This window comes from Mobula hypostoma, chromosome 5, assembly GCF_963921235.1.
Source record: "Mobula hypostoma chromosome 5, sMobHyp1.1, whole genome shotgun sequence".
Lineage (NCBI taxonomy): Eukaryota > Metazoa > Chordata > Chondrichthyes > Myliobatiformes > Myliobatidae > Mobula > Mobula hypostoma.
Window position 1 is genome coordinate 13,055,582 of NC_086101.1, and position 26,972 is coordinate 13,082,553.

Here is a 26,972-nt window from a genome sequence, read left to right on the forward strand (position 1 = left end):
AGTCAGGCAGGTTCGTTGGAGGGAAATGGACAGCTGTCGTTTCGGGTCGAGTTCCTCCATCTGAAGCATTGACTGTCTGTCGCGCTTTTCAGGAATTTTCCCCTTCAGTCCTGTTTTACACTGAATCAAGCTATTCTCTCCAGCTTCATTTATGTTCCGACCAGCTTGATGTGTTTCTGATCCCACTCTGATGTGCAAATGGCCGTGATTACTTTAAATACTGGCAGCGACATGACGTTCATTCCCGGAGACTGCGCGCGTCTAGAGGAGAGGTGCGGTGCTGCAGGGGTTCAGCAGCTTGCCGAAAGCGAAAGGATCCTGAATCAGGAAATATCTGGAGTTGACATGGCTTCGAAAGGACAGGTTGAGAGTTTAACAGAGGAGGTAATTTGTCCGATCTGCCTGGATTTCTTCATCGAACCTGTAATGCTGGAGTGTGGACACAACTTCTGTCGCTCTTGTGTCACACAATGCTGGGGAAGGCAGGGGAGAAACTCCTGCCCGGAATGTAGAGAGGAGTTTGCAGACCGCATCCTCAAGGTCAATCGGGCTTTAGGAAATCTGTCTGAGAAAGCTCGGAAACTAAACCTGAATCCGAAAGAGAAGGAAAGTAAACTTTACTGCGAGGAACATGACGAAGAGCTGAAACTATTTTGTGAGACGGACAAGACACTGATCTGCCTGGTCTGTGCGACTGCGCGGGAACACAAGTCCCACAACTTCATGCCGGTTAAAGAAGCCACTGAAATTTACAAGGTAAAAATAACCCGATTTATAATCGTCTGTTTCTGTTGTACCATGTCTTTGTCTAATCCATTCACCCTTTAATTCCCAGGTTCGGGTTAAATCTTCCATGAACACTCTCGCAAAAAATAAAGCAGTGTTTGAGGAAATGGAACAGCAACAGAAAAAGAAGATTTCCGGAGTTCGGGTGAGGCTTTCTGAGCAGAATTTCTAATATTGTTCTGTGGGTTTGATCCTTTTAGTGTATAGTAGCAGTGTATGGCAGCTCCAGTGACCTGGGTTTGATCCTGACCTCTGATGCTGTTTCCGTGGCGTTTGCCTGTTCTCCCTGTGACCACGGTAGTTTCAGCGACAGCCTAAGGACATGTTGGTTGAATGTTTTATCGTTTTCTGTAATTAGCTCTGTTGACTACAACAGAGATGAACATCGGCATCGTTATAACGGATGCTGACAAAATTATGAAATGCATTTGTTCTGAATTACTCTCACTGCAAAATGCAGCCTGTAATTTGCCTATAAGCAACGCACTTTTGAACTGACGTAATAAATTAGCGATTTCACAATCTTCTGACGGACTCGGTGGACTTCACTCTCAAACTTACAGCTTCAGCATGTTTAAGCGGACGAAGTTCATCGCCGTGAGAGGTGGGGCGGGGTGTGGGGGAAGCACTCAAAGCCAAACTGAAACGCAGAGGAATGAAACTCCCTGTACCCAACTTCTTGTTAACAAACTTCTAGTTAGTCGCTGATGAATAAGCTTGAGGGCCTAAAGGCAAATTGTTGCAACGGAATGAAATGACGAATTGCTGTGTTCTGTGTTTCACGGAGACACTGATTATTCTAGAGATGCTGGTATGTCGTTAAGACCTGAAGGCTTCTCAGTTCACCAGATAGTCCGGATTCCTGACCAAAGCAAAAGTTGGATATCTCTGTTTCATGATAAACTTTTTGTGTAGGCCAGCGCAGCGGTCTAGTTTGCCTGACACAATTGTCATGGACTTCAGTCAAGCTTGCCTGAAGAATTATCACCTGCAGCCCCAGCGGTCCCAACACTCTTCACCACTCTTACACTACGTCTATGAAAGCTATGCTTAGATCACATTTCTGGAAATATGATCACTTAATTGTCCTCTACTTATCTGCATCCAAGCAGAGGCTAAAGAGCAGAGATAAGGACAACACAGAACTGGTCGTGAGAGGCTGAGGAGTGGTTACGAGATTGCTTCAATCGGTAGACTGGGCCGATCTGAATGAATACTCCATGGCTATCACGGACTTTACGAAAACAAACATAGATTAGTTGTCCACACAAAATCATTCAAGATTTTCCGTATCCAGAAGTCCTAGATGACCCAGATCAGTGGCATTCAGGTCTGGTAGCCACATTAAGTACAAGAGGTTCATGCACAATCACCAAAGTTGATGTTCGACAGCCGTGGCAGGGCTTGAATTCTATCATCTCCTACAAAGTGACAACAAAGCTTCTTTCGCAGATGAGCTGAATGCTTTTGATGTTCACGTTGACCATCAAAATATGTAGCCACCTTCACCAACTCCCGCTGCCCACAGTGAACCTGTAATTTCAGTCACTGAGGCTGACATGACTGCATCCCTCATGAGGATGATTCCACAGAAAACATCTGGCCCAGACCATGTACTTAACCGAGTGCGAAAGACCTGTGCTAATCAACTGGCTGGAGTGCTCTCCGGCAATCCTAACCTCTCAGTTCGGTAATCTGATGTACCCACTTGCTTCAAGCAGGCTTGACTAGTACTTAAGAAGAACAAGGAACCTGCTGCAATAATTATTGTTCAGAGCCACTTAAATCTGCGGCTATGATATTCTCTGAGGGATCAATGATGAAATACATCAACTCTTGCCTGATAAGCAACATCATTTTTCTTCATTTTGCCTACTGTCACAACAGGTCAACTGTAGATGTCATTTCATAGGCTCTTCACTCAAATCCAGAATATATGGACAATGAAAATACATACAGATGCTCTTCATTGACTACAGCTCAGCATTCAACACTATCGCTCCCTCAAAACTAATCAGTAAGTTTCAGTTCCTCGGCCTAAATACTGTACTTCCTTGTGCAACGAGATCCTTAATTTCAGACTCCAGTCAGTTCGGATTGGCAAAAACGTCTCAAAACTTTCCTTCAGCACAGGAGCACCACAAAGTTCTGTGCTTGGAGCCCTTGCTCTACTCACATAATACATATAACTGTGAGGCTAAGCACAACTCCAATGCCATGGGCAAGTGTGCCGATAACGTCACCGTCATTGGCCAAATCAAGGATGGTAACAAATGAAGATATAGGAGGGAGATTAAAAATATAGCTGAGTGATGTCATAACAACAACTTTTCACTCAATGTCAGGAAGGGTAAGGAGAAGATTATTGAATACAGGAGGAGGAAACCGGAGGCCCATGAGCCAGTACTCATCAGCATATCAGAGGAGGAGAGGGTCAGTGGCAGTAAATTTTGAGGGGTTATTATTTCAGAGGATCTGTTCTTGGTCTAGCCATTACAAAGGAGTAACAGCAGCCTCTCTATTTCCTTCGAAGTTTGCAAAGATTCGGCAGGACTACTAGAACGGTGACATTTTTCTGTACATGTGCGGTGGAGATTATACGGCAGTCTGTTATATAAATACCAATGCCCTTGTATGGAAAACGTACAACAAAGTAATGGATACGGACCAGTATGTCACGGGTAAAGCCCCATTCACCACTGAGCACATCTACTAGGAGCATTGCTACAGGATCTTCAGAACCCACACCACCAGGTTCAGAATCAACTATTACCCCTCATCCATCAGGCTGTTGAACCGGAGGGGATAACTTCACTGAACGTTACTGGCACCATCACTGAACTATTCCCACTGAAGTGGACTCACTTTCAAGTATTCTAAATCTCTTGTTCAATTATTGCGTATTTATTATTATTATTATCATCATCATCATCATCATTATTGTTATTACTATTATTATTATTTTTTCTCTTACTTTTTGTATTTGCACCGTTTGTTGCTTTTATGCTCATTGGTGTTGTCCATCCTGTTGGGTGCAGTCTTCCATTAATCAAATTGTTTATCTTGTATTTATTGTAATTACTTGAAAGAAAATGAATCTCAGGGTTGTGTAGGGTGTCATATATGTACTTTGATAATAAATTTATTTTGACTTTGAACTTGAGATGGGCTATGTGAATCAGATCGTATTTAATGGGGATGTGAGGGAGAACCAATATATAATTGAATGGCCGAACAGACAGCTTCCATGTCAGAAAGAAATACAACAAAGCAATGTAGTAAATTAGTCTTCACCTTTCATTTAACAGGCACAGGCACAAATCCTTCAGTCCCACGTCACATCGCAATTTGCAGAACTGCATCAGATTCTCATCGAGAAAGAGCAGTACATCCTGAGAGATCTCAGGGAAGAAGAGAAGAAAATTTTAAATCCAATGGTGAAAAATCTTCGAGAGATTCAAAAGAATTTAAATTCTATCCAGGAGGAGATCTCAAGGTTACAGGAACAGATGGATCAAAAAGAGAGTGTGATATTTCTCAAGGTAAGAGATTAAATTTCAATTTGTCTTTTAAAACGAGGACAAAATTGGGATCAATGTTTGAAGTAACTCTAACATTTACAAACGCTTGTAAACTGACTTAATATAAGCATATATTTCAGAGTTCAGGACTGTTGTGTCCCTAAACTGGACTTCCGCAATATCCGTACATCACAGGACGGTCTGCAAACTTCTTCTGAATGGGTTACTCTGAACATAACACTGAACTGGTGATTGTTTTCTGAATTCCTATGTCAAATATCCATGAAACTCATATTAACATTTAGATCCAATCACGTAGGTGTGAGAATCTCTCTGTCAACCAATGAGAGCAAAGCATGAATTCCAGAATGTGACCCACAGATCAGATTTGTCATCTGCTTTCCATTAAATTAGAGACTTACACTATTGCCCTATGTTTTCAGGTTATGGGATTACACGGGATTCTATCCCATTCTCCATCATTGGCAGGCCATTCCGGTCCATCTGCTCCTATCAATTTGCATATTGCTCGAGCCTTCGCCCACCTGCTCTCCAGACCCAGCAACAGTGCCCTCAACTCCGTGGTCCCTCATGTGTTTATCGAACTTCCTCATTACATCCAATCTTAACTGGTCCAATTTAACCATTCCTGTGGCAGGTAGTTCTGCATTCTCTTCACCAAATTTCTTGTGGGATTTAGTAACGCACAGCTGATTTTTTATCTTTTACATTTGGGCTCCATACAACAAAAATATTTTCTCTACTCCTATCCCATCAATTCCTTTCGGGTTTTTATATTCCTCCATCTGGCCCTCTCAGACAAGGTATCCACATAAAAATACATACACTGTTCAGTCTTTCGTGTACGTTCCATCCTCTCAGTTATGGCATAATTTTCATAAACATTCCTTGTAATTTACCCATGGTTCTGTATTGTTCATGAATGTGTGTGACTGTCAGAGTGGGAATTTTCAACACCTTGTCCAAGTCCATTCAGATCTGCATTTTATTTATTTCAGGAGGAAGCTTCTCAGAAGAGGAGGTAAGACCTGGTCTTTTCTGAAACCCTGTACAGATTTAAAAATAATCAAAACTGCAGATTATAACGAACAGTTTTATTTTTATAGGAGTAGTGAAGATAAGCGGAAATTGTCAGTGACAGAAGGTTTCCTTCCGGTTGAAAAGTTCGATCAGATCTATTTGTTGAACTCAGTGTTGAGAGAAATACTTGATACCATTAATCAAGGTAAAACTTAGACTGATTCATTTGTCCTTGTTTATGAGGCACAATTAATAAGAATTAGAAGAAAAGATTGGCTGTAATAATCTGTTGAATGGGAACTATTTTTATTCGGACATCAATCCTACCTGCTGTGAAACGTGACTGTCACAATCGACAAAGGGACACAATACAACCAATACACGGAACTTTTAGATTACCCACTGTATCCTGGTCACTGTACAAACCCGACAAAACACGAATGTGAATCCTACCACATAAGTTCTTTATGACATTATAGTGAATAAAGGGCGGGCATGGTGGCGTAGCGGTTAGTGCAAAGCTATTCCAGCTTGGGGAGTCAGACTTTGGAATTTACTTCTGGCGCCCTCTGTAAGGATTTGTATGTTCTCCCCTTGACCGCATAAGTTTCCTCCGGGTGCACCGGTTTCCTCCCACAACCTAAAATGTAGTAGTTGGTAAGGGCATTGAAAATTGTCCTGTGATTATACAGTTTGTACTAGTGTTAAATAGGGGTGTTGGTGAAAAATCTAGCTCATTGGGCTGGAAGGACCTGTTCCGTACTTTATCTCTAAATAAAATAAAGTTTATATCAATGTTGTCTCCAGTACTGTCAGAAAGATACACACGAATCCCTGATCAGCTACTTGCCCTGTCTGACCAGTCCGTGACTGCAGACGCAGGTTTGCCCCCTGCTGGACTCGCGAGCCTCAGTGTTGCTATCAAACCGTCACATTGAAGCATTGAAAGACTGAGCCCGGACACAGCAACCAACATTGACCTCGATCGATATTTCAACAGCACCTCACTTACAACACGCTGGAGGAACTCAGCAGGTCGGGCAGCATCCGTGGAAACGATCAGTCAACGTTTCGGGCCTGAACCCTTTGTCAGCACTGAAGAGGGAAGGGGCAGAGGCCCTATAAAGAAGGTGGGGGGAGGGTGGGAAGGAGAAGGCTGGTAGGTTCCAGGTGAAAAAACAGTCAGGGGAAAGATAAAGGGGTGGGGGAGGGGAAGCAGGGAGGGGATAGGCAGGAAAGGTGAAGAAGGAATAGGGGAAAACACAATGGGTAGTAGAAGGAGGCGGAACCATGAGAGAGGTGATAGAGTTGGGAGACGGGGCAGAAGGAAAATGAGATAGGGGAAGGAATTACCAGAAGTTGAAGAATTCAATGTTCATACCAAGGGGCTGGAGATTACCCAGATGGTGTATGAGGTGTTGCTCCTCCAACCTGAGTTTAGCCTCATCATGGCAGTAGAGGAGGCCATGTTTGGACATATCCGAATGGGAATGTGAAGCAGAGTTGAAGTGGGTGGCAACAGGGACAACCTGTCCGTTATGGCGGACGGAGCGGAGGTGCTCGACGAAGTGGTCCCCCAATCTGCGTCGGGTTTCACCGATGTAGATGAGGCCCCATTGGGAGCACCGGATGCAATAGATGACCCCAACAGACTCACAAGTGAAGTGTTGCCTCACCTGGAAGGTTTGTTTGGAGCCCTGAATGGTGGCAAGAGAGGAGGTGTAAGGACAGGTGTAGCACTTACGCTTACAGGGATAAGTGCCAGGTGGGAGATCCGTGGGAAGGGACGTGTAGACCAGGGAGTCGTAGGGGGACCGATCCCTGCGGAAAGCGGAGAGGGGTGGAGAGGGAAACATGTGCTTAGTGGTGGGGTCCTGTTGAAAATGACGGAAGTTGCGGAGGATAATGTGCTGCATCCGGAGGCTGGTGGGGTGGTAGGTGAGGACAAGGGGAACTTTGTCCCTGTTGTGGTGGCGGGAGGCTAGGGTGAGGACCGAAGTGCGGGAAATGGAGGAGATGCGGGTGAGGGCATAATTGATGACGGCAGAAAAGAAATCACGATCCTTAAAGAAAGAGGATATTTGAGATGTATTGGAATGGAGAGCCATATCCTGTGAGCAGATACGGCGGAGACGGAGGAACTGGGAATAGGGAATGGCATTTTTGCATGTGGCGGGGTGGGAAGAGGTATACTTGAGGTAGTTATGAGAGTCAGTGGGATTATCAACTCCACCAAATTTGTGCCAATTGAAGTGTGCAGGCCATGTATAGAAACATAGAAACATAGAAAATAGGTGCAGGAGTAGGCCATTCAGCCCTTCGAGCGTGCACCGCCTTTCAGTACGATCATGGTTGATCATCCAACTCAGGACCCTGTACCTGCCTTCTCTCCATACCCCCTGATCCCTTTAGCCACAAGGGCCATATCTAACTCCCTCTTAAATATAGCCAATGAACTGGCATCAACTGTTTCCTGTGGCAGAGAATTCCACAGATTCACCACTCTCTGTGTGAAGAAGAATATGTCACTCAACAACAGAGTTACCAGCACTGAACTCTGTGAAAAATCTCTGGTCACAGACCTCCAGGCCGAACAACACACCTCCACCACAGCCTCCTGTCTTCTGTGGCCAAGCCATTTGTGAATCCAATCTACATTCCTCTTCTATAATATGGATACGTTCCAAGACATAATGACTCATTTGGCTTAATTCCCCATCACCCATACCTGTCTCCATGGGAAGTACATGAAATGCCCCTCCCACCTCCTGTAACTCCAGATATCAACGGCAACACTGATCCTGAATGGGCTGAACCCTGGATCAGGACTGAGAGTGGAATGTGGGTGATGGGGTGGTGGAGGTTCGTTTGTGGCAAGGGGGACAACAACCTTTTGTTTCATCTGTATTACCAGTTCACCCACACACTTCTCAGCCCTGCCCATCTGCTTCTAATTCCATCTGTCATTTATCTCTCTCCTAATGGGTCCCATTATCACCTCCATTACTGATAGGATTCCTTCACACTTTTCCTTTTCTCCATATCCCTCTGATTTTAATTCTGTGTCTACACCCACCACTGTCTCCCAACCCCAGTCATCACCACCTCCCCTACCCTACTTGGAGGAAGCTGCTCGCCATTCCCCCCCAGTCCACAGTCACCCCAGACTCCTGTCAAGCCACTCCCCTTCTCCTCTCTATACCAGCAATCTCCCCTTTCTACTCTCAGTCCTGCTGTAGGGGTTCGACCTAAAATTTTGACCGTCACTTTTCTCCCACAGATGCTGCTTGACCTGCTGTGATCCTCCAGCAGATTGTGAGAGGCCTGGTTATTGGATATTGTTAAGGAGGAGTTAAAGAAACTTTTGAAAGATCAGGAGACGGAGGTTTTGGGGAACAGGTACAGAAGAAGAATTGATGATTGAATCGATGAGTCACTGTCATATTGAATGAAGGACCTGCTCCATTGCTGTACTGTTCTCTGTTCTCTGTCAAAGTTTAGAAGAATGAGAGGAGATCTTAAGGAAACACAAAATTTTTCCCATGGTCAACAGGCAGGATGCAGGGAGAATGTTTCTCCTGTGTGAGGAGTTGAGGGTCAGGGGTCACTGTGTCATGATGGGGTGAACCCTCAGAGGATTGTGTGTATTCGGAATTCTCTGCACCATAAGGCTGTGGGGTTTCAGTCATTCAGTTCATGTAAGTCGCAGATTTATCATGATACAGCAGAGAAATGGGCCCTTCGGCCCTTCACCTTTGTGCTGCCCTATTTACACATCTACACTCTTCCCAGTGGCCAGCATTGTCAGTCTCCTTCTGTGCCTTCCTTATTGAAGTGTCTGTCTGAGTGTCTCTTAAACACAGTGATTGTATCTGATTCCAGCAGCTCCTCTGCCGGCAAATTCCAACATCAACCACTCACGTTTCAGAAAAATTCACCTTTAAACTCCTTCCTCCCACCTCAGACATGTGATCTCTTAAATTTGATTCCACTCCTGTGGGATGAAGATTTCAACCATCTGCTAAATCTATGCCTCTCATAACCATATATATTTCTGTCAGATCACCCCTTGGTCCATTAATCTATGTTTGGCCCGTAACCTTCTAAATCTTCCCTGTCATTATTTCTCTGTCCCAGGCCTCAACTCCTCTTCTGTGCCGATTCCACAGAGGTCTCAATTCCCCTGTGTACAGAAGACGATCGGCCTCATTTTCTGCCACATTACCGAAGCAAATGTGCTGCAGGTTCTAAAATGCATAAATGTAGATACATCCCCAGGTCCTGATCAAGTGTATCCCAGAACATTGCGGGAAACTCAGGAAGAAATTGTGGTCCCTCATTTGAAGAAACACATTAAGTTACACACCAGACCGCGTGAGCTTCCAAGGCTTAAAAGCTCTGACTCGCCGGAATATGGATGGCTGGCGCAGCCCCTATAAAGATTCAGGCCCAGGATTTTAATGAGGTTCTGTGCTCAGTCTGTGCAAACAGCGTCATCAGTAATGGTTTTTCAACTGGGGTTATAAATTTTCATTTTGTAAGTCAGAATATCTGGTTTCATTCAGAACCATGGGTTGGATAATATTCACATCACTGTGTATGGACATTCACTGTCTAGGGTTCCCGTGTTTAAATATTTGGGTTATTGTTGGATGCGAGACTGACTTGGAGACCACGTATAAAGATTTGGAAGGATGATATGTGAAAAGAAAAAGAAAAAGATTGGTTAAGACAAATGTAGGTCCCCTACAGACAGAAACAGGTGAATTGATCATGGGGAGCAAGGACATGGCAGACCAATTGCATAATTACTTTGGTTCTATCTTCACTAAGGAGGACATAAATAATCTTCCGGAAATAGTAGGGGACAGAGGGTCTAGTGAGATGGAGGAACTGAGGGAAATACATGTTAGTAGGGAAGTGGTGTTAGGTAAATTGAAGGGATTAAAGGCAGATAAATCCCCAGGGCCAGATGGTCTGCAGGGCCAGAGTGCTTAAGGAAGTAGCCCAAGAAATAGTGGATGCATTAGTGATAATTTTTCAAACTCTTTAGATTCTGGACTAGTTCCTGAGGATCGGAAGGTGGCTAATGTAACCCCGCTTTTTAAAAAAGGAGGGAGAGAGAAACCGGGGAATTATAGACCGGTTAGCCTAACATCGGTGGTGGGGAAAATGCTACAGTCAGTTATCTAAGATGTGACAACAGCACATTTGGAAAGCGGTGAAATGATCGGACAAAGTCAGCATGGATTTGTGAAAGGAAAATCATGTCTGACGAATCTCATAGAAATTTCTGAGGATGTAACTAGTAGAGTGGATAGGGCAGAACCAGTGGATGTAGTATATTTGGATTTTCAAAAGGCTTTTGACAAGGTCCCACACAGGAGATTAGTGTGCAAACTTAAAGCACACAGTATTGGGGGTAAGGTATTGATGTGGATCGAAAATTGGTTAGCAGACAGGAAGCAAAGAGTGGGAATAAACGGGAGCTTTTCAGAATGGCAGGCAGTGACTAGTGGGGTACCGCAAGGCTCAGTGCTGGGACCCCAGTTGATTACAATATATATTAATGACTTGGATGAGGGAATTAAATGCAGCATCTCCAAGTTTGCGGATGACACGAAGCTGGGCGGCAGTGTTAGCTGTGAGGAGGATGCTAAGAGGATGCAGGGTGACTTGGGTAGGTTAGGTGAGTGGGCAAATTCATGGCAGATGCAATTTAATGTAGATAAATGTGAAGTTATCCACTTTGGTGGCAAAAACAGGAAAACAGATTATTATCTGAATGGTGGCCGATTGGGAAAAGGGGAGGTGCAGCGAGACCTGAGTGTTATTATACACCAGTCATTGAAAGTGGGCATGCAGGTACAGCAGGTACTGAAAAAGGTGAATGATATGATGGCATTCATAGCAAGAGGATTCGAGTACAGGAGCAGGGAGGTACTACTGCAGTTGTACAAGGCCTTGGTGAGACCACACCTGGAGTATTGTGTGCAGTTTTGGTCCCCTAATCTGAGAAAAGACATTCTTGCCATAGAGGGAGTACAAAGAAGGTTCACCAGATTGATTCTTGAGATGGCAGGACTTTCATATGAAGAAAGACTGGATCGACTAGGCTTATACTTGCTGGAATTTAGAAGATTGAGGGGGGATCTCATTGAAACGTATAAAATCCTAAAGTGATTGGACAGGCTAGATGCAGGAAGATTGTTTCAAATGTTGGGGAAGTCCAGAACGAGGGGGCACAGTTTGAGGATAGAGGGGAAGCCTTTTAGGACCGAGATTAGGAAAAACTTCTTCACACAGAGAGTGGTGAATCTGTGGAATTCTCTGCCACAGGAAACAGTTGAGGCCAGTTCATTGGCTATATTTAAGAGGGAGTTTGATATTGCTCTTGTGGCTAAAGGGATCGGGGGTATGGAGGGAAGGCTGGTGCAGGGTTCTGAGTTGGAAGATCAGCCATGATCGTACTGAATGGCGGTGCAGGCTCGATAGGCCGAATGGCCTACTCCTGCACCTATTTTCTAAGTTTCTATGTTTCTATGAATGCAAGCAGCTCATTTTCCTTTTGCGGTGTATGTCTGGGTATGACAGTGGAGCCTCCAGGGATGTTCTATTGATAATTTATCATGCTTTAATATACTCTTAGCTGGGCAATGGTTGTATAATTTGTAGGGAGGCAGCTCGTTCAGTTTTATTTTCGTTGGATGTCCTACAGGTCAGGACATATAGAAATTGTAGTGGAACATGCCAGATCAGACCAGAAGATGCATTTGGGTTTGAACTAGGAGAGATGCCTCTTGACCAGCAGAGTGAAAAATTCAACCTTGCATACAGGAGTTTCGTAATAAGGTTGCGGACGTCCCATTTAATGTATTCGGTTTAAATGAATTGCTGGAAATATGCTAATAGATTTGCTAAATGTTTTGGGCGGAGAATGGTCTTGTTGATTTGCGGTTTAGCCGAACAGTCGCCTGCCCAGGACAGCCACCTAGGGAATTTCCAGATGTGGGAACAGATTTGTTGTTACTGTGGGATAGACAGGGTCCTGTGGGTGGTGTGAGGGTGTCTGGTCATTTATGGCAGCAGTATTTTTCCTTTTTGCCTAAATCCAAAAATGATTTTCAACTCATAGTTAGTAACAGGATGGGCTCTGGGATATTTATCACCTGGTTTAATGTTGGGGTGGGGAAAAGGCTAACAGTTGGACTATCTTTCTATACAGCAGAATTTATGGCTGTTGTCATTAGTTTTCAATGGGTCGGACAAGTTAAATGAAAAAGAGTTCTGATCTGCTCAAGTGCTGCTTTGGAACTACAGAGTTTGGAATAGAAACGTTGATGGAAGTGCGCAACAATTTGTATGTTCTGGAGAGTGCGGGAATAGTTCTACAGTTCTGCTGTGTCCCAGCCTATCTGGGTGTATCGGGTAATGAAAGGACAGTTAAAAACACCCTTCTCTTATAAACATTTCCACTGGCTACCTTCCGTCTTTCCTTCCCTTTCTGAGGAAGTCTCGACCTGAAAATTCCACAGTCCGTCTCTCTCCACATATGCTGTTTAAACCTCTGATTTCCTCCAGAATTTTGTGTGTTCTGATCGGGAAAACTCCGATGTCCATCCCAGAGGAAAATCCACGGGAATGTTTTATTTGTCCATCCGCTGAAGTTTGGTAAAACCCGGGAAAAGTTTTTGTCGGCCTCCCGACAGTGCCTGAGACCCAGCGGCGTCTCGCCCCGTCGGGGCGCTGTGCTGCCCATGTCTCCCCCGATCCCCGGGGACTCTCTAATTCTCTGCTTCTCCCCCCAGACTCTGTCACCCTGGATTTGGAAACGGCGAATTCGTGGCTCGAGGTGTCTGAGGATCGGAAGAGTGTGAGTCGGACCGAGACCTGGATGAATCTCCCTGATACAGGGAAGAGGTTCACATACTTGGCTTGTGTGTTGGGATCCGAGGGATTCACATCGGGGAGACATTACTGGGAGGTAGCGGTGGCGGGGAATCGGTACTGGAGTCTGGGAGTCGCCGCAGCGTCTGTGGACAGGAAGGGAGATATTGGCCTAAGTCCGGATAACGGATTCTGGATCATCACGCGGCATGATGACGTGATCTATGTTCCCAACTCCCCTGAATCCCGTCTCCTTGACGGTCCCATCCCCAGGATGGTGGGAGTTTATCTCAATTGCGAGTCCGGGATAGTTGCATTTTACAACGCGGAGACCAAGTCCCATCTCCACACCTTCACTGGGAATAAATTTGCGGAGAAACTTTATCCTTTCTTCGCGACGGGATATAGAAACCAGTGGCTAAGTATCTGCTCCGGTTCCGCTCTGTGTCTGTAAACGGGTCGGCTTTCACGACAGGCGTCAAGATTAAGTCAGTGTAAATGTAAACGTCCATTGAGTGAAATAAAACCAATTTGAGAATTATCGATCCATTAATTTTAATACGTTAACGGCATCCGTCAACGGAACAGAAGCCCTGCGGATTCAGCAGCAGCCACTGGCGGCGGGTCCTGAGCTCCAAAGGTAGGGTGGGTCAAAAGTCCACCGGCACTGGACGTGGGTTAACTGGGAGAAGTGGTAGTGATACTGACTGTAAAGGGAGGTCAAGTTTGGTAAGACGGGCATGTAGTTCTGGTAACACACAAAGCGCCGGAATCTCCCTACGTGTCAGGTAACATCTCCACAATAGGCATATCACTTTAGATACTGCTGTGGGGGGAGGTGAGGATGACTTACCAGAGGAAAGTCACAGCGATGGGGTTACTGGCACTGAGTTTGCCTCTTTGACTTGGAAGGGATGCTGAGAAAAGAGGTGTGCAGTGGTGATCGCTGATCCTTTGGTTATTGGAACAGAAAGGGGGTTCTGTGGGAGAAAACTAGACATTCGGATGCCATGTTGCCTCCAGGGCACCAGGGTACGGGATCTCTTGGATCGAGTCGTCAGTATTCTCAAGTAGAGGGAGAACAGCCAAAGGTCGTTGTCCATGTAGGTGCCAGGGTCCGATATATCTGTAACGTTACCTCTCGGCTCTTAAACCTAATCCCACGGTTGATGAAGGCCAAAGCACCGTATGCCTTCTTTACCACACAGTCAACCTGTGCAACAGCTTTGAGTGTCCTATGGACTCGGACCCCAGGATCCCTCTGATCCTCCACACTGCCAAGAGTCTTACTATTGATACTATATTCTGCCATTATACGTGACCTTCCAAAATGAACCACTTCACACTTATCTGGATTGAACTCCATCTGCCACTTCTCAGCTCAGTTTTGCATCCTATCGATGTCCCGCTGTACCCTCTAACAACCCTCTACACTATCCACAACACCCCAAATTTTTTTTCATCAGCAAATTTACCAACTCATCCCTCCACTTCCTCATCCGAGTCATTTATAGGAGAAGGGGTCGCAGAACAGATCCCTGAGACGCACAACTGGTAACCGACCATCATGCAGAATATGACCCGTCTATAACCGCTCCTTGCCTTCTGTAGGCAAGCCAGTTTTGGATCCATAGAGCAATGTCCCCCTGGATCTCATGCCTCCCTACTTTCTCAATAAGTCTTGCATGGGGTAACTTATCAAGTGCCTTGCTGAAATCCATATATACTACATCTACAGCTTGACCTTCATCAATGTGTTTAGCCACATATGCTTGTGGGAAAGTTTGTTAATTCTTAAACGAGAGTTGCAGGAGGATGGAAACCAGAGTACCGGAATAGTGAGTGGAGAGCTTGTGGAAACAGATGTTGCTAAGATCAAAAAGTCAGGAGTCAAAAGGTTGAGCATGGTTTTCCTGGTATCCTGAGCTGTGTATATATCAATGCAAGAATTACTGTTGGAAAGGCAGGTGAGCTCAGGATATGTATCAAAACTTGGAAGCGATATAGTGGCGCATTGGGAGGGGCGTGTTTGAGAGCTGATGTGAAATAAGAAAGCTCTGACCACATTATGGGATTATATTACTGAACTCCAATAGTTCTAGGTATTTAGAGAAAAGAAAATTGTATAGAAATCACAGAATGCTGCAACAAACGTAAGATTGTTAGAGTGGGTGATTTTAGCTATCCACATATTGACTGGGTACCAGACAATGAGAGGATAGCCGACGTTGTTCCACTGTTTAAAAAACACTCTAAGCATAAACCAGGAAATTATCGATATATAAACTAGGAAATTATAGATCGAAATTATTGAGAATCTAACGTCAGATGTGGGAAAGTCATTGGAATGTCTTCTAAGGGAATGGTTATATGAAGTTGGACAGACATGGACGGATTAAGGATAGTTAACATTACGTTGTGCAAGGTAGATCATGTCTAACCAATCTTATAGAGTTTTTGAAGGAAGTTACCAGGAAAGTAGATGAAAGTCAGATAGTGGATATTGACTACATAAACTTTAGCAAGGCATTTGACAAGGTTCTGAATGAATGGTTGGTCAAGGATGTTCAGTCACTCAGCATTCAAGATTAGACACTGGCTTTGTGGGAGAAACCAGAGAGTGGTAGTAGATGGTTATCTCTCTGACTGGAGACCTGTGGTGTGTCACAACAATTGGTGCCTGGTCCCTTGATGTTTGTCTACATCAATGATACGGATGATAATATGGTCAACTGAATGACACCAAGATTGGTGGTGAGGTGGACAGCGAGTAAGGCTAACATGGCTTGAAGAGGGATCTGCAGTAGCTGGACAAATGATCTGGAAAATGGCAGATGGAATTTAATGCAGACAATTGAGAGGTTTTGCATTTCAGTAAGATCAACCGGGGTCGGCCTTATGCAGTGAACGGTAGGGCACTGAGGAGTGTGGTAGAACAAATTAACCTGGAAATACAGGTCCATGATTCTTTCAAAGTAGTGTCAGACGGTTCGTAAAGAAAGCTTTTGGCACATTGTCCCTCAGTACAGGAGATTGGATGATATCTTGAATTTGTATTAGATATTTGTGATGTCTAATTTGGAGTATTGGGTGCAATGTTGGTCACCTACTTACAGGAAAGATGAAAGCAACGTTGAAAGAGTACAACGAAAATTTGCAAGGATGTGGAAGGCCCGAATTATAAGGAAAGATTGAATAGGTTAGGAATGTACACCTTAGAATGCAGAAAATTGAGAGGAGATTTGATAGAAGTATGCAAAATTATGAGTGATTGTCGCTCTCACTTTTAGCTTCCACCACTGGCCTGCAGTTTTTTGAAGAGGAGAGCAGAATGTGAAAGTCTTTTCCTAACAGTACATCGCCTCTCCAACAGCAGGCATCATGTAGTGCCTCCTCGCTGGCGACACAAAGAAACTGAAGTCCATTCGTATTCAGGCTGATCCATAAAGGATGGTGGGGGGAGTAGCACGCAGAGCCACTGGTGTGTGGAAAACCATGGTGCTCGTGAACCAGAGCCACACCTATGGGTAAATAGTCCCACTGCCTTGTGGGCAGCCGTGGAAGAGACGAAGGCTACGGGGGTAAACCCAGACAGCAAATCTGGAGTGGAGCCTCGAAGGCGGCTGGATGTCATTGAACAGATGCTGCAGCCAATCTGGTACCAAAAGTATTGCTTCATAATCTTTCCTTTGGACCACACTAGTGAGGAGGAGAGGGGAATCTTAACGACTGGGCATCTCAGGATCTCCATACATTCTGCCCAGGCTTGTTATGGTTATGATCATCACCCAATGTCCTTCGAAACAGATGGATGACAGCACAAATCGATTGGGTTAATGCAAGCAGACGCTTTCAACTGAAGTGGGTTGGACTACAAACAGAGATCCTGGGTTAAGGGTGAAAGGTGAAAGGTTTAAGGGGAACGTGAGGGAAATTTCTTCGCTAAGAGAGTGTGAAATGAGCTGCCAGCACTTGATACACGTGAGCCTGATTTCAATGTTTAAGAGAAGTTTAGATTGGTACATGGATAAGAGGGGTATGGTGGGCTATAGTCACAGTGGTCAGTTTCCTCACATGGTCCAAAGATGTAGCAGTTGGTAAGTTGGGCATTGAAAATTGTCTAGTGATTAGATTAGTGTTAAATATGGGTGTTGCTCAGCAGTTGGCTTGTTGGGCTGGAAGGGCCTGTTCCGTACTGTATCTCTAAATAAAATGAAATTAAGCTTGTAGCAGTGTGTGTCCAGTATAGTATTGACAGAAAGATACACACTGGACCCTCGTGTGCCGCTGACCCTTTCTGTCCGGTCTGTGACTGCGGACTCAGGTCTGCCCCCTGCCGGACTCGCGAGCTTCACTGTTGTTATCAAACCACCACATTGAAGTATTGTAAGACGGAGCCTGGACACCCCAATAGCATTGACATCAGCCAGTGTTTCAACAGCACCTCCTGTTTTTCATGTGATATGTTCCAAGACATCATTTCCCGAACTTATTTTCTTTAATTCCTTGGTTTCCCTGACAGATGAGAAATATTCATTTTAAAACATTCCCTGCTGCAGTGGTTCCTTCAGTAGATAAGCAAGTTGTTACTTAAAGAGAATAATTCTCTCAGGAGTTACTTTTTCATTTAATATACATGTAGAACCCTTTAAAACTGCCTTTACCTCAATGCAAGAGTGATCACGTGTTGTGCCCTTGAATTTCCCTCTTCAATGTACTTCTCTGTCTCTCTGGTTAGGTCAGAGAGCTGTGACCAGGGGGTTTCTCACAGAGAGAACCATCCACCCTTGTTTACTCTTTGTAACCAGATCCTTCACACTGTATTTTATCAGTTCCCTCAGGAACCTGGTCCCACTGTGTCTGTGCTGACCATGAGAGAAAACTAATCCCAATGCCTACACACATTGTATACCCTCAGTTTCTTGCCTGTCGAATTGCCTTTTAAATGTTGCTGTTCTATATACTTCCGCAATACTCCAGTTATTTAAAGTGGCCTTTAACTGTCGTGTTTCATATTTGCACTTTATTCCATTTTGAAGCACTTTGAGTTGCATCATTTGTATGAAAAGTGCTCTGTAAATAATACTATTATTAATGTATATTCACTTTCTCTCAGCACAATCTGGTAAAACCTGAGGTAAGGGAACAGCCAAGCACACTCATTTCTCAATTGCTAGGAAAATTCTGTCACAATGGGGTGCTGGGAACGGACCCAAATGCAAGACGCAGGAACTGAAGTACAAGGAACAGGACTTGACTAGAGTAGGGACGTGACAGGATACAGACAAGGAGCAGGGACAAAAAGCAGACTAGGGCCAGGACATGGACTAGACAGGGAACCCGGACAAGGAACTAAGAACTAGGAGTCTGTGCTTGGAGAGCGGGACCAGGACTTGGAACCATGAACCTGGAGCCTGGGCTTGGGATTCAGAGCCAGAGACTGGACAAGAACACAGCACCTGGGTCTTGGCTCAGGCTCGGACCCCAGAATTTAGGTAACGACACAACATGGCTTCAGGACAGGACGTGGCTGGGGTCCAGAGGCCTGTGCTTGGAGACAGGCTGGGGTCTTTGCTCTTGAGGCTTGATGCTGTGGTCTTGGGTCTTGAGCTTGGCTACAGGCTGGGGTCTTGGGTCTTGAGCTTGACTGCAGGCTGGGGCCTTGGGTCTTGAGCTTGGCTGCAGGCTGAACACTTCAGGCTAGTGTTCTTGGAGCTTGGCTTGGGATCCTCGAGGCTTGGATTCTTGGAGCTTGGCTTGGTATCCTCGAGGCTTGTGTTCTTGGAGCTTGGCTTGAGATCCTCGAGTCTAGTGTTGTTGAAGCTTGGCTGCGGGATCTTCGTCTTGAAATGCGGAGGCTGATAACTCGGAGACTGGAGCTGAGAGACAGACTGGGAACTGAACATCAACATAGAGCCGGGACTTGTCCTTGGAAAAGCCGGTACTCATCGTTAACACGACACCAACATGAAAGAGGACAGTACATAGACATAGAGCCGGGACTTATACTTAGACAAGCGGGGACTCAACCTCTCCACACCAAGGTAGTACAGGCCAGACTTACCCAACAGAGGCAAAGACAAGACAAGACATGTTCCCCGCAGGGCAACGGCAAGACGGCCTGACTTACCCCACGGAGGCGAGGACAAAACAAGACAAGACATGAGCCCCGCAGAGCAACAGCAGAACGGCCTGACTTACCCTACGGAGGCGAGGACAAGACAAGACGGATCCCCATGCAGAGAAACGGCAAAACGGCCTGACTTACCCCACGGAGGCGAGGACAAGACAGATCCCCCCACAGGGCAATGGCAGAACAACCTGACTTACCCCACGGAGGCGAGGGCAAGAAGAGACAAACGCGAAAGAACGGCAGACAGTTGCACCTCTGCTTCGGGGTTGCTCCGAGTCGCAGTTACCGCCAGCAACCTCCGCTGGCTACGGAAACAGCCGGATCCCTACCTAGCTCGGAGTGGCTGACAGCCACTCAGCTGGCCCGGGAAACAGCCGAATCCATACCGCAAAGACTACTCCAACGAGTGGCAACAAGGCTGCATGAAGTGGTGGTCCTCCAACCAGGCCTAGAGATCACGAATGGTTTCACGAGCCTTCCATAAGCAGGTTGCTCCAAGGGGGACTGACAAGACGAACCAGCAGCCCACACTCAACCCCAAGAGTACTTATATTCCAAGCCCAAAGATGGGAAACAGCGGCCTATGATTAACTCAACCAAACGAAGGACAGTTGGAAGACTCGGAGTCCTGAGTCCACGGACCGGACCGTGAACCGGAATGCCGACTTCACAGACCGGACCATGACACATTCAGATTATTCTAGTGGGGTTTAATATTGAGTGTGAAGGGAAATCTTGCCTGACAAATCTATTAGAGTTCTTCGAGGAAGTAACAAGCAGGGTGGACACAGGAGAAACAGTGGATTTGTTTAGGACCTTTCCTGGTTGGCTGCCAGTGATATAGTGCCAGTTAATAAGGGGTCTATAATAAGAACTAGAGGGCAGGGCCTCAAAGTTGAGGGACAGCCCTTTAGAACAGAGGTATGGAGGACTTTTTTTTAGCGAGAGGGATGATTTTTAGTGCAGTTTGTCGTTGAGTCTACGAGGGGATCAGCTATACTGGATTGGGTGTTATGTAATGAACTGGAGGCAATTAGGGAGCATAAGGTAAAAGAACCATTAGCAACCAGTGATTACCAAACGATTGAGTTCAACTTGAAACTTGATAGGGAGAAAGTAAAGTCTGATGTTGCAGTATTTCAGTGGAGTAAGGGAAATTACAGCGGTATGAGAGAGGAGGTGGCCATAGTAAATTGGAAGGAGCTGCTGGCAGGGAGGTCCGCAGAGCAGCAATGGTGTGCATTTCTGGTAAAAATGAGGAAGTTGCAGGACATATGTATTCCAAAAATGAAGAAATACTCAAATAGTACCCATGGCTGACAAAGGAAGTCAAAGCTATTGTAAAAGCAAAAGAAAGGGCATACAAGAAAGCAAAAAATAGTGGGAAGATAAAAGATTGGGAAGCTTTTAAAAACCTACAGAAAGCAGATAAAAAATCATTTGATGGGAAAAGATGAAATATGGAAGCAACCTAGAAAATTATATCAAAATGGATAGTAAAGGATTTCTCCAGTATGTTAAAAATAAAAGAGAAATGAGAGTGGATATAGGACCAGTAGAAAATGGGACAGGAGAAATAATAATGGGAGACAAGGAGATGGCTGATGAACTAAGTGAGTGTTTTGCATCACACTTCACTGTAGAAGGCACTAACAGTTTGCCTGATGATGTAGTGTGTGAAGGAAGAGAAGTGGGTGCAGTTGCTATTACAAGAGAGAAGGTGCTCAAAAAACTGAAAGACCTAACGGAACATAAGTCACCCGGACCAGATGAACTGCACCCAAGGGTTCTAAAAGATGTAGTGTTAGAGATTGTGGGGTCAATAGAAATGGACTTTCAAAAATCATTGGACTCTGGCATGTCCCAAAGGACTGGAAAATTGCAAATGTCATTTCACTCTTTAAGAAAGGAGGAAAGCAGCAGAAAAGAAATTATAGACCAGTCAGCCTGACTTCAGTGGTTGGGAAGATGATAGAGTCAATAGTTAAGTATAAGGTGATGGAGTACTTGGTGACACAGGAGAAGACAGTACAAAGTCAGCAGGGGTTCCTTCATGGAAAATCCTGCCTGACGAACCTGCTGGAATTTTTTGAGGAAATTGCAAGTAGGATAGATAAAGGGGTTGCAGTGGATATTGTATATTTGGACTTTCAGAAGGCCTTTGACAAGAAGCCATACATGAGGCTTCTTATCAGGTCTCTGGTATTACAGGAAAGTTACTAACATGGTTAGAGGATTAGCTGTTTGGAAGAAGGCAGAGAGTGGGAATAAAATTATCCTTTCTGTTTGGCTGCCAGTGACTAGTAGTGTTTCGCAGAGGTTGGTGTTGGGACCACTTCTTTTTTATGCTGTACAAATGATTTAGGTGATAGAGTAGGTGGTTTTGTTGCCAAGTTTGCAGATGATAAGAAGATTGGTGGAGGGCAGGTAGTGTTGAGAAAACGGGTAGGCTGCAGAAGGACTTAGAAAAATTATGAGAATGAGCAAGAAAGTGGCAAATGTAATACAACCTTGGACAATGCATGGCCATGCACTTTAGTAGTAGAAATAAATGTGAGAACTATTTTCTAAATTGGGAGAAAATCCAAAAATCAATGGGACTTGGGCGGCTTTGAGCAGAACACCCTAAAGGTTAACTTGCAGATTGAGTCGGTGGTGTGAAAGGTAAATGACATGTTAGCATGCATTTCAAGTGGTCTGGAATACAAGAGCAAGGATGGGATGCTGACGATTTATAAGGCACTGGTGAACGGTTTTGTGCCCCTCATCTTAGAACATATGTGCTGGCATTGGAGAAGGTCCAGAAGAGGTTCACAAGGATGATTCCAGGGATGAAATGGTGATCATATGAGGAACATTTGATGGCTCCGGGTCTGTACTCACTGGAATTCAGAAGGATGAGGAGAGATCTCGTTGAAACCTTTCGAATGTTGAAAAGCCTAAACAGAGTGGATGTAGAAAGTATGTTTCACATGGTAGGAGGGTCTAAGACAAGTGGGCACTGCCTCAGGATAGAGGGGCATCCTTTGAAATCAGAGATGCAGAGATATTTCTTTAGCCAAAGGGTGGTGAATTTCTGGAATTTGTTGCCACGTGCAGCTGTGGAGGCCAGGTCATTGGGTGTATTTAAGGCAGAGATTGATAGGTTCCTCATTGGACATGACATCAAAGGTTTCGGGGAGAAGGCCGGGAACTGGGGTTGAGGAGGAGATATAAAAAGGATCAACCATGATTAAATGGCGGTGCAAACTCGATGGGTCAGATGGCCTAATTCTGCTGCTATGTTTATGGTCTAAATGTGTGGAATGCTCTGCCACAGACTGCGTTGGGGGCCAAGTCCATGGTAATCTTTAAGGGTGAAGTTGTTTGCTTCCTGATCGGTCAGGGCATCAAAGGATATGGCGAGAAGGCAGATTTACGAGGTCTAATGGGATCCGCGATCAGCTATGATGGAATGGCGGAGCAGGCTTGATGAGCTGAATGACCTAACTCTGCTCGTATGTCTTATGGTCTTACGATCTCATCTGCACTCTCCCTACATTGTACTATCATCATTCCCACTGACTGTTGGCTTCCTATAATTAAATTCCAACAAAGGGATTATCCTCCTCATATTTGTAACTTCAATCAATATAGCCTCACCGGATGCACTTCCAGGCACTGTGGTGAAATTTGTTCCAGTGTTCGCCAGTTTGGTCTCACTGCACATTTTCACCAGGAATATCACTCTAAACTCTATGGTGCTGTTCTCCCTAACCAGCATCGTGATTCCTCCTCCTCTCTTACCACCATTTCCATTATCCCTGTTGCACCTGTACTCTAGAACGTTGAGCTGCCAGTCCTGTCGACCATGAAAATTGTTTTGGTAACAGTTATACTGTCATAATCCGGTGTTCCACAGTCCCAGATGAAGACAATGAGGCACTGGAAGTCTGAGAGTCATATAGGCAGAAAGAAATCCACACTGGGAGTAATGTGTGAAGACCTTTAACCCTTCACTCCCTGATGTGGGTCTTTTCACAAATGGGGTCAGGTTCACAGGGCTGGACAGTGAGTGCTTGGAAAGGACTGGGGTTGCGTAGTGCATGGAGGGGAATGAGAGAGGATGCAGAGGGGAGGCGGAGAGCCAAGGCTCAAAGGAGGGAGTGGGAATGAGTGGTCTGGGTGGAGAATGCAGGAGGAAGAAGCAGAGGTTGTAGGAGAGAGGGTCTGAGGGAGGCTCTATCGTGATTGAGGGGTAGGGAAGAGCCTGAAGGAGGATCAAGGATCAGAGAGTTAGAGTTAAGTTTGGCAAACATGAGGAGAACGCAGTGGGTATTGCTTCTGTATCTCAGCCTAGCTGTGTGTGTCTGTGTGAGTGTGGTCTGGCAAGCAGCCAATCTTTTGAGTGTGTCAGTATTTAGAGTGGCTTTGGCTTATCAGGCTTGGGCGAGGTTAAGTATTTGATAAGTTTCTCTATTTTTGTAATTATTTCTTACAAAAGAAAAATTTTCTTCATCCTTTTTTGTGAGCGGATAGTAGTTTATGAGAATGGCTCCAGGGGTTGTGTTTTGTACTGTGTGTGGCATATGGGAAGTCTGGGAGACCTCAGCCACCCTCATAAACTCATCTGCACTAAGCTACAGATGAGAGAACGTATTAAGGAGCTGGAGCTGCAGTTTGATGACTTTCAACTCATATGGGAGAATGAGGAGGTAATACATAGGAGATACAGAGAGGTAGTCACCCCTAAAACAGAGAGATGAAGAGATGCAGTATTGAGAAGAGATTCCATAGTTAGACGAACAGAGGTGAGTTTCTGTGGGCGCAATAGAGAGATCTTAGGGTGAGGGTAAGAATAAAATGTTATGGCAGGTGAATGAGTGGCTGAGGAACTGGTGTAGGAGACGGGGTTCTGATTTATGGATCATTGGAATCTCTTCTGGGGAAAGTATGACCTGTATAAAAAAAAGAGGTTATAGCTGAATCCGAGGGCGTCCAATATCCTTGGAAGTAGGTTAGCTGGAGTTGATTGGGAAGGTTTAAACTAATTTGGCAGAGGAGTGATAGTGCTGAGGATGAGGTAGCTAATTTAAAAACAGAGGTTAAGTGTAGTGAGATTCCTAGCAAGAAATGGAAGATGATAAGTCAAATTGCAGTCAACAAAAGGAGTTATGAAATGCAGGCAACATCAAAAGGGCTAAATACAGTACAGGACGTGTTATATTTAAATGTGCAGTATACGGAATAAGGTAAATAAACTTGTAGCACAGATATAGATTGGCATGTATGATGTTGCAGATGTCTCTGATTCATGGCTGAAAGAAGATTATAGCTGGGAGCTTGACGTCCAAGGAAACACATTGTATCAAAAGGAGGGGAGGAAGGCAGAGGGGCTAGCATTGCGTTATGGTAAAAAAAAATGAAATCAAATCAATAGAAACAGGAGACATATGGTCAGAAGATATTGATTCATTGTGGAAAGAGCTAAGGAACTGCAAGGGTGAAAAAAAAAACATGTCTATAAAAAGTATTCACCCCGCTTGAAATGTTCATGTTTTATTGCTTTACAACATTGAATCGCAATAGATTTAATTTCGCTTTTTTTGACACCGATGAACTGAAAAAGACTCTTTGGTGTAAAAGTGAAAAAAGATATTTACAAAATGATCTAAATTAGTTACTAATATAAAACTCAAAATAATTAGTAGGCAGCCGTCAATCCCAGGGGATGATGGGATTGGGCCTCTGTAGGACTGTGACCTCTCGAGGGAGCAAGCCTGGGCGGGAAGATCTGAAGAACCGGCTGTTGGCCATGCAGCGGGTTCCCCTCTCCACGTCACTGATGTAGTCCAAGGGAAGGGCAAGCGCCAATACAGCTTGGCACTAATGTCGTCGCAGAGGTTGTCAGAGTGAAGTTTAAAACAACATCAAACTGCCTTAGGGAACCCGGCTCGGGGTTTCCTCCCAAAGCCTTTCCCATAGGTGCGTATGGCTGTAAGCAACGGAGGTTTAAAATCAGAGTTTTCTTTCTCCAAGGCGGGCTGCCTTCCAAGGCTGACGAGCCTCACCTGCCCGGAGCAACTGGTTTTGAGGCGCAGTGTTCTGTCTTTGCCCCCCCTCTTGTCGGTAGAAACATTCTCGCCAGGAGTAGTACTTAGGCCACATGTGAAGGCCAAGAGTTTGACTTGGTTGTCAGAGGCTGTTAGAATCGCACACCATTTGGAGGACTTTTATAGATAGCTGGAGCTTATCGCCACTACCACCCCTGGCTATGAGGAACCATGAAATAATTGATTGCATAAGTATTCGCCCCTTCAAATCAGTATTTAGTAGATGCATCTATGACAGCAATTACAGACTTGAATCTGTGGATAGGTCTCTATCAGTTTTGCATATCTGTGCACTGCAATTCTTCCCCATTTTTCTTTACAAAACTGCTCAATCTCTGTCAGCTTGCATTGGGGAACGTAAGTGAATAGCATTTTTCATGTTGAAGCACAGCCGTTCAATTGGATTGAGGTCTGGCCTCTGACATTGCTACTCTAGGACATTAACGGTGCTGTTTTTAAGCCATTCCTGTGTAACTTTGGCTTCATGCTTCGGGGTCATTGCTTGCTGGAAAGCAAATCTTCTCCCAAGTTTCAGTTCTCTTGCAGACTGCATTAGGTTTCTCCAGGATTTCTCTGTATTCTGCTGCATTCATTTTACCCTCTACCTTCACACGTCTTCCATGGCCTGCTGCAATGAGGCATCTCCATGTTGCATGGTAGAAATGGTGTATTTTTGATGACCTGCGGTGTTTGGCTTACACCAAACATAGCATTTACTTTGATGGCCAAAATACTCAATTTTGGTTACATCAGACCATAGAATCTTCTTCCAGCTGACTTCATAGTCTCCCACATGCTTCTGGTAAACTGTAGCCAAGATGTCATGCACACAGGTGATCTCCATTTAATTAATTAAATGACTTCGAAGACCAATTGGCTGCACCAATAATTATTTGCTGACTCATATTGAAGGGGGTGAATACATAAGCAATCAATCAATTTGTGTTTTATATTTATAATTAATTTAAATCACTTTGTGGAGATCTGTTTTCACTCTGACATTGAAGAATCTTTTTTTGTTGATCAGTGTCAAACAAAAAGCCGAATTAAATCCATTGTGGTTCAGGGTTGTAAAACAATAAAAGAAGAAATCTCCAAAGGGTGGTGAATACTTTTTATAGGCACGCTATATACAGACCCTAAAAAAGTACGAAGAATGTGTTCTACAAGTTACAATGGGAGTTAGAAAATTCATGCCAAAAGGGCATGGTGGATTTCAATATGCAGGTAGACTGGGAAAATCAGGTTGGTGCTGGATATCAACAGGGGGAGTTTCCAGAATGCCTGTGAGTGGCTTTTCATAGTAACTCATGGTTGAGCCCACGACGTGATCGTGTGTTCTGGATTGCGTGTTGTGCAATGAACCAGAATGCATTAGTGAGCTTAAGGGAAAGGAACCCTGAGGAGAAAATGATCATTAAATGTTTGCATTCACGCTGAAATTACAGAAGGGGAAGATAAAGTCAAATATGTCAGTGTTACAGTGGAGTAACATGAATTACAAAGGCATGA

At 44.7% G+C, this 26,972-nt stretch overlaps 1 protein-coding gene across 1 annotated transcript; it reads left to right on the forward strand.

Annotated features, from left to right (window-relative positions):
* The first annotated feature begins 216 nt into the window (after positions 1–216).
* On the forward strand, positions 217–13,789 carry LOC134346609 (nuclear factor 7, ovary-like). The gene is made up of 6 exons (XM_063048048.1): positions 217–756; positions 836–931; positions 4,095–4,328; positions 5,327–5,349; positions 5,435–5,553; positions 13,157–13,789. The coding sequence occupies exons 1-6, from the start codon at positions 232–234 to the stop codon at positions 13,687–13,689; spliced, it is 1,530 nt and encodes a 509-aa protein (XP_062904118.1). The 5' UTR covers positions 217–231; the 3' UTR covers positions 13,690–13,789.
* Positions 13,790–26,972: the final 13,183 nt, after the last annotated feature.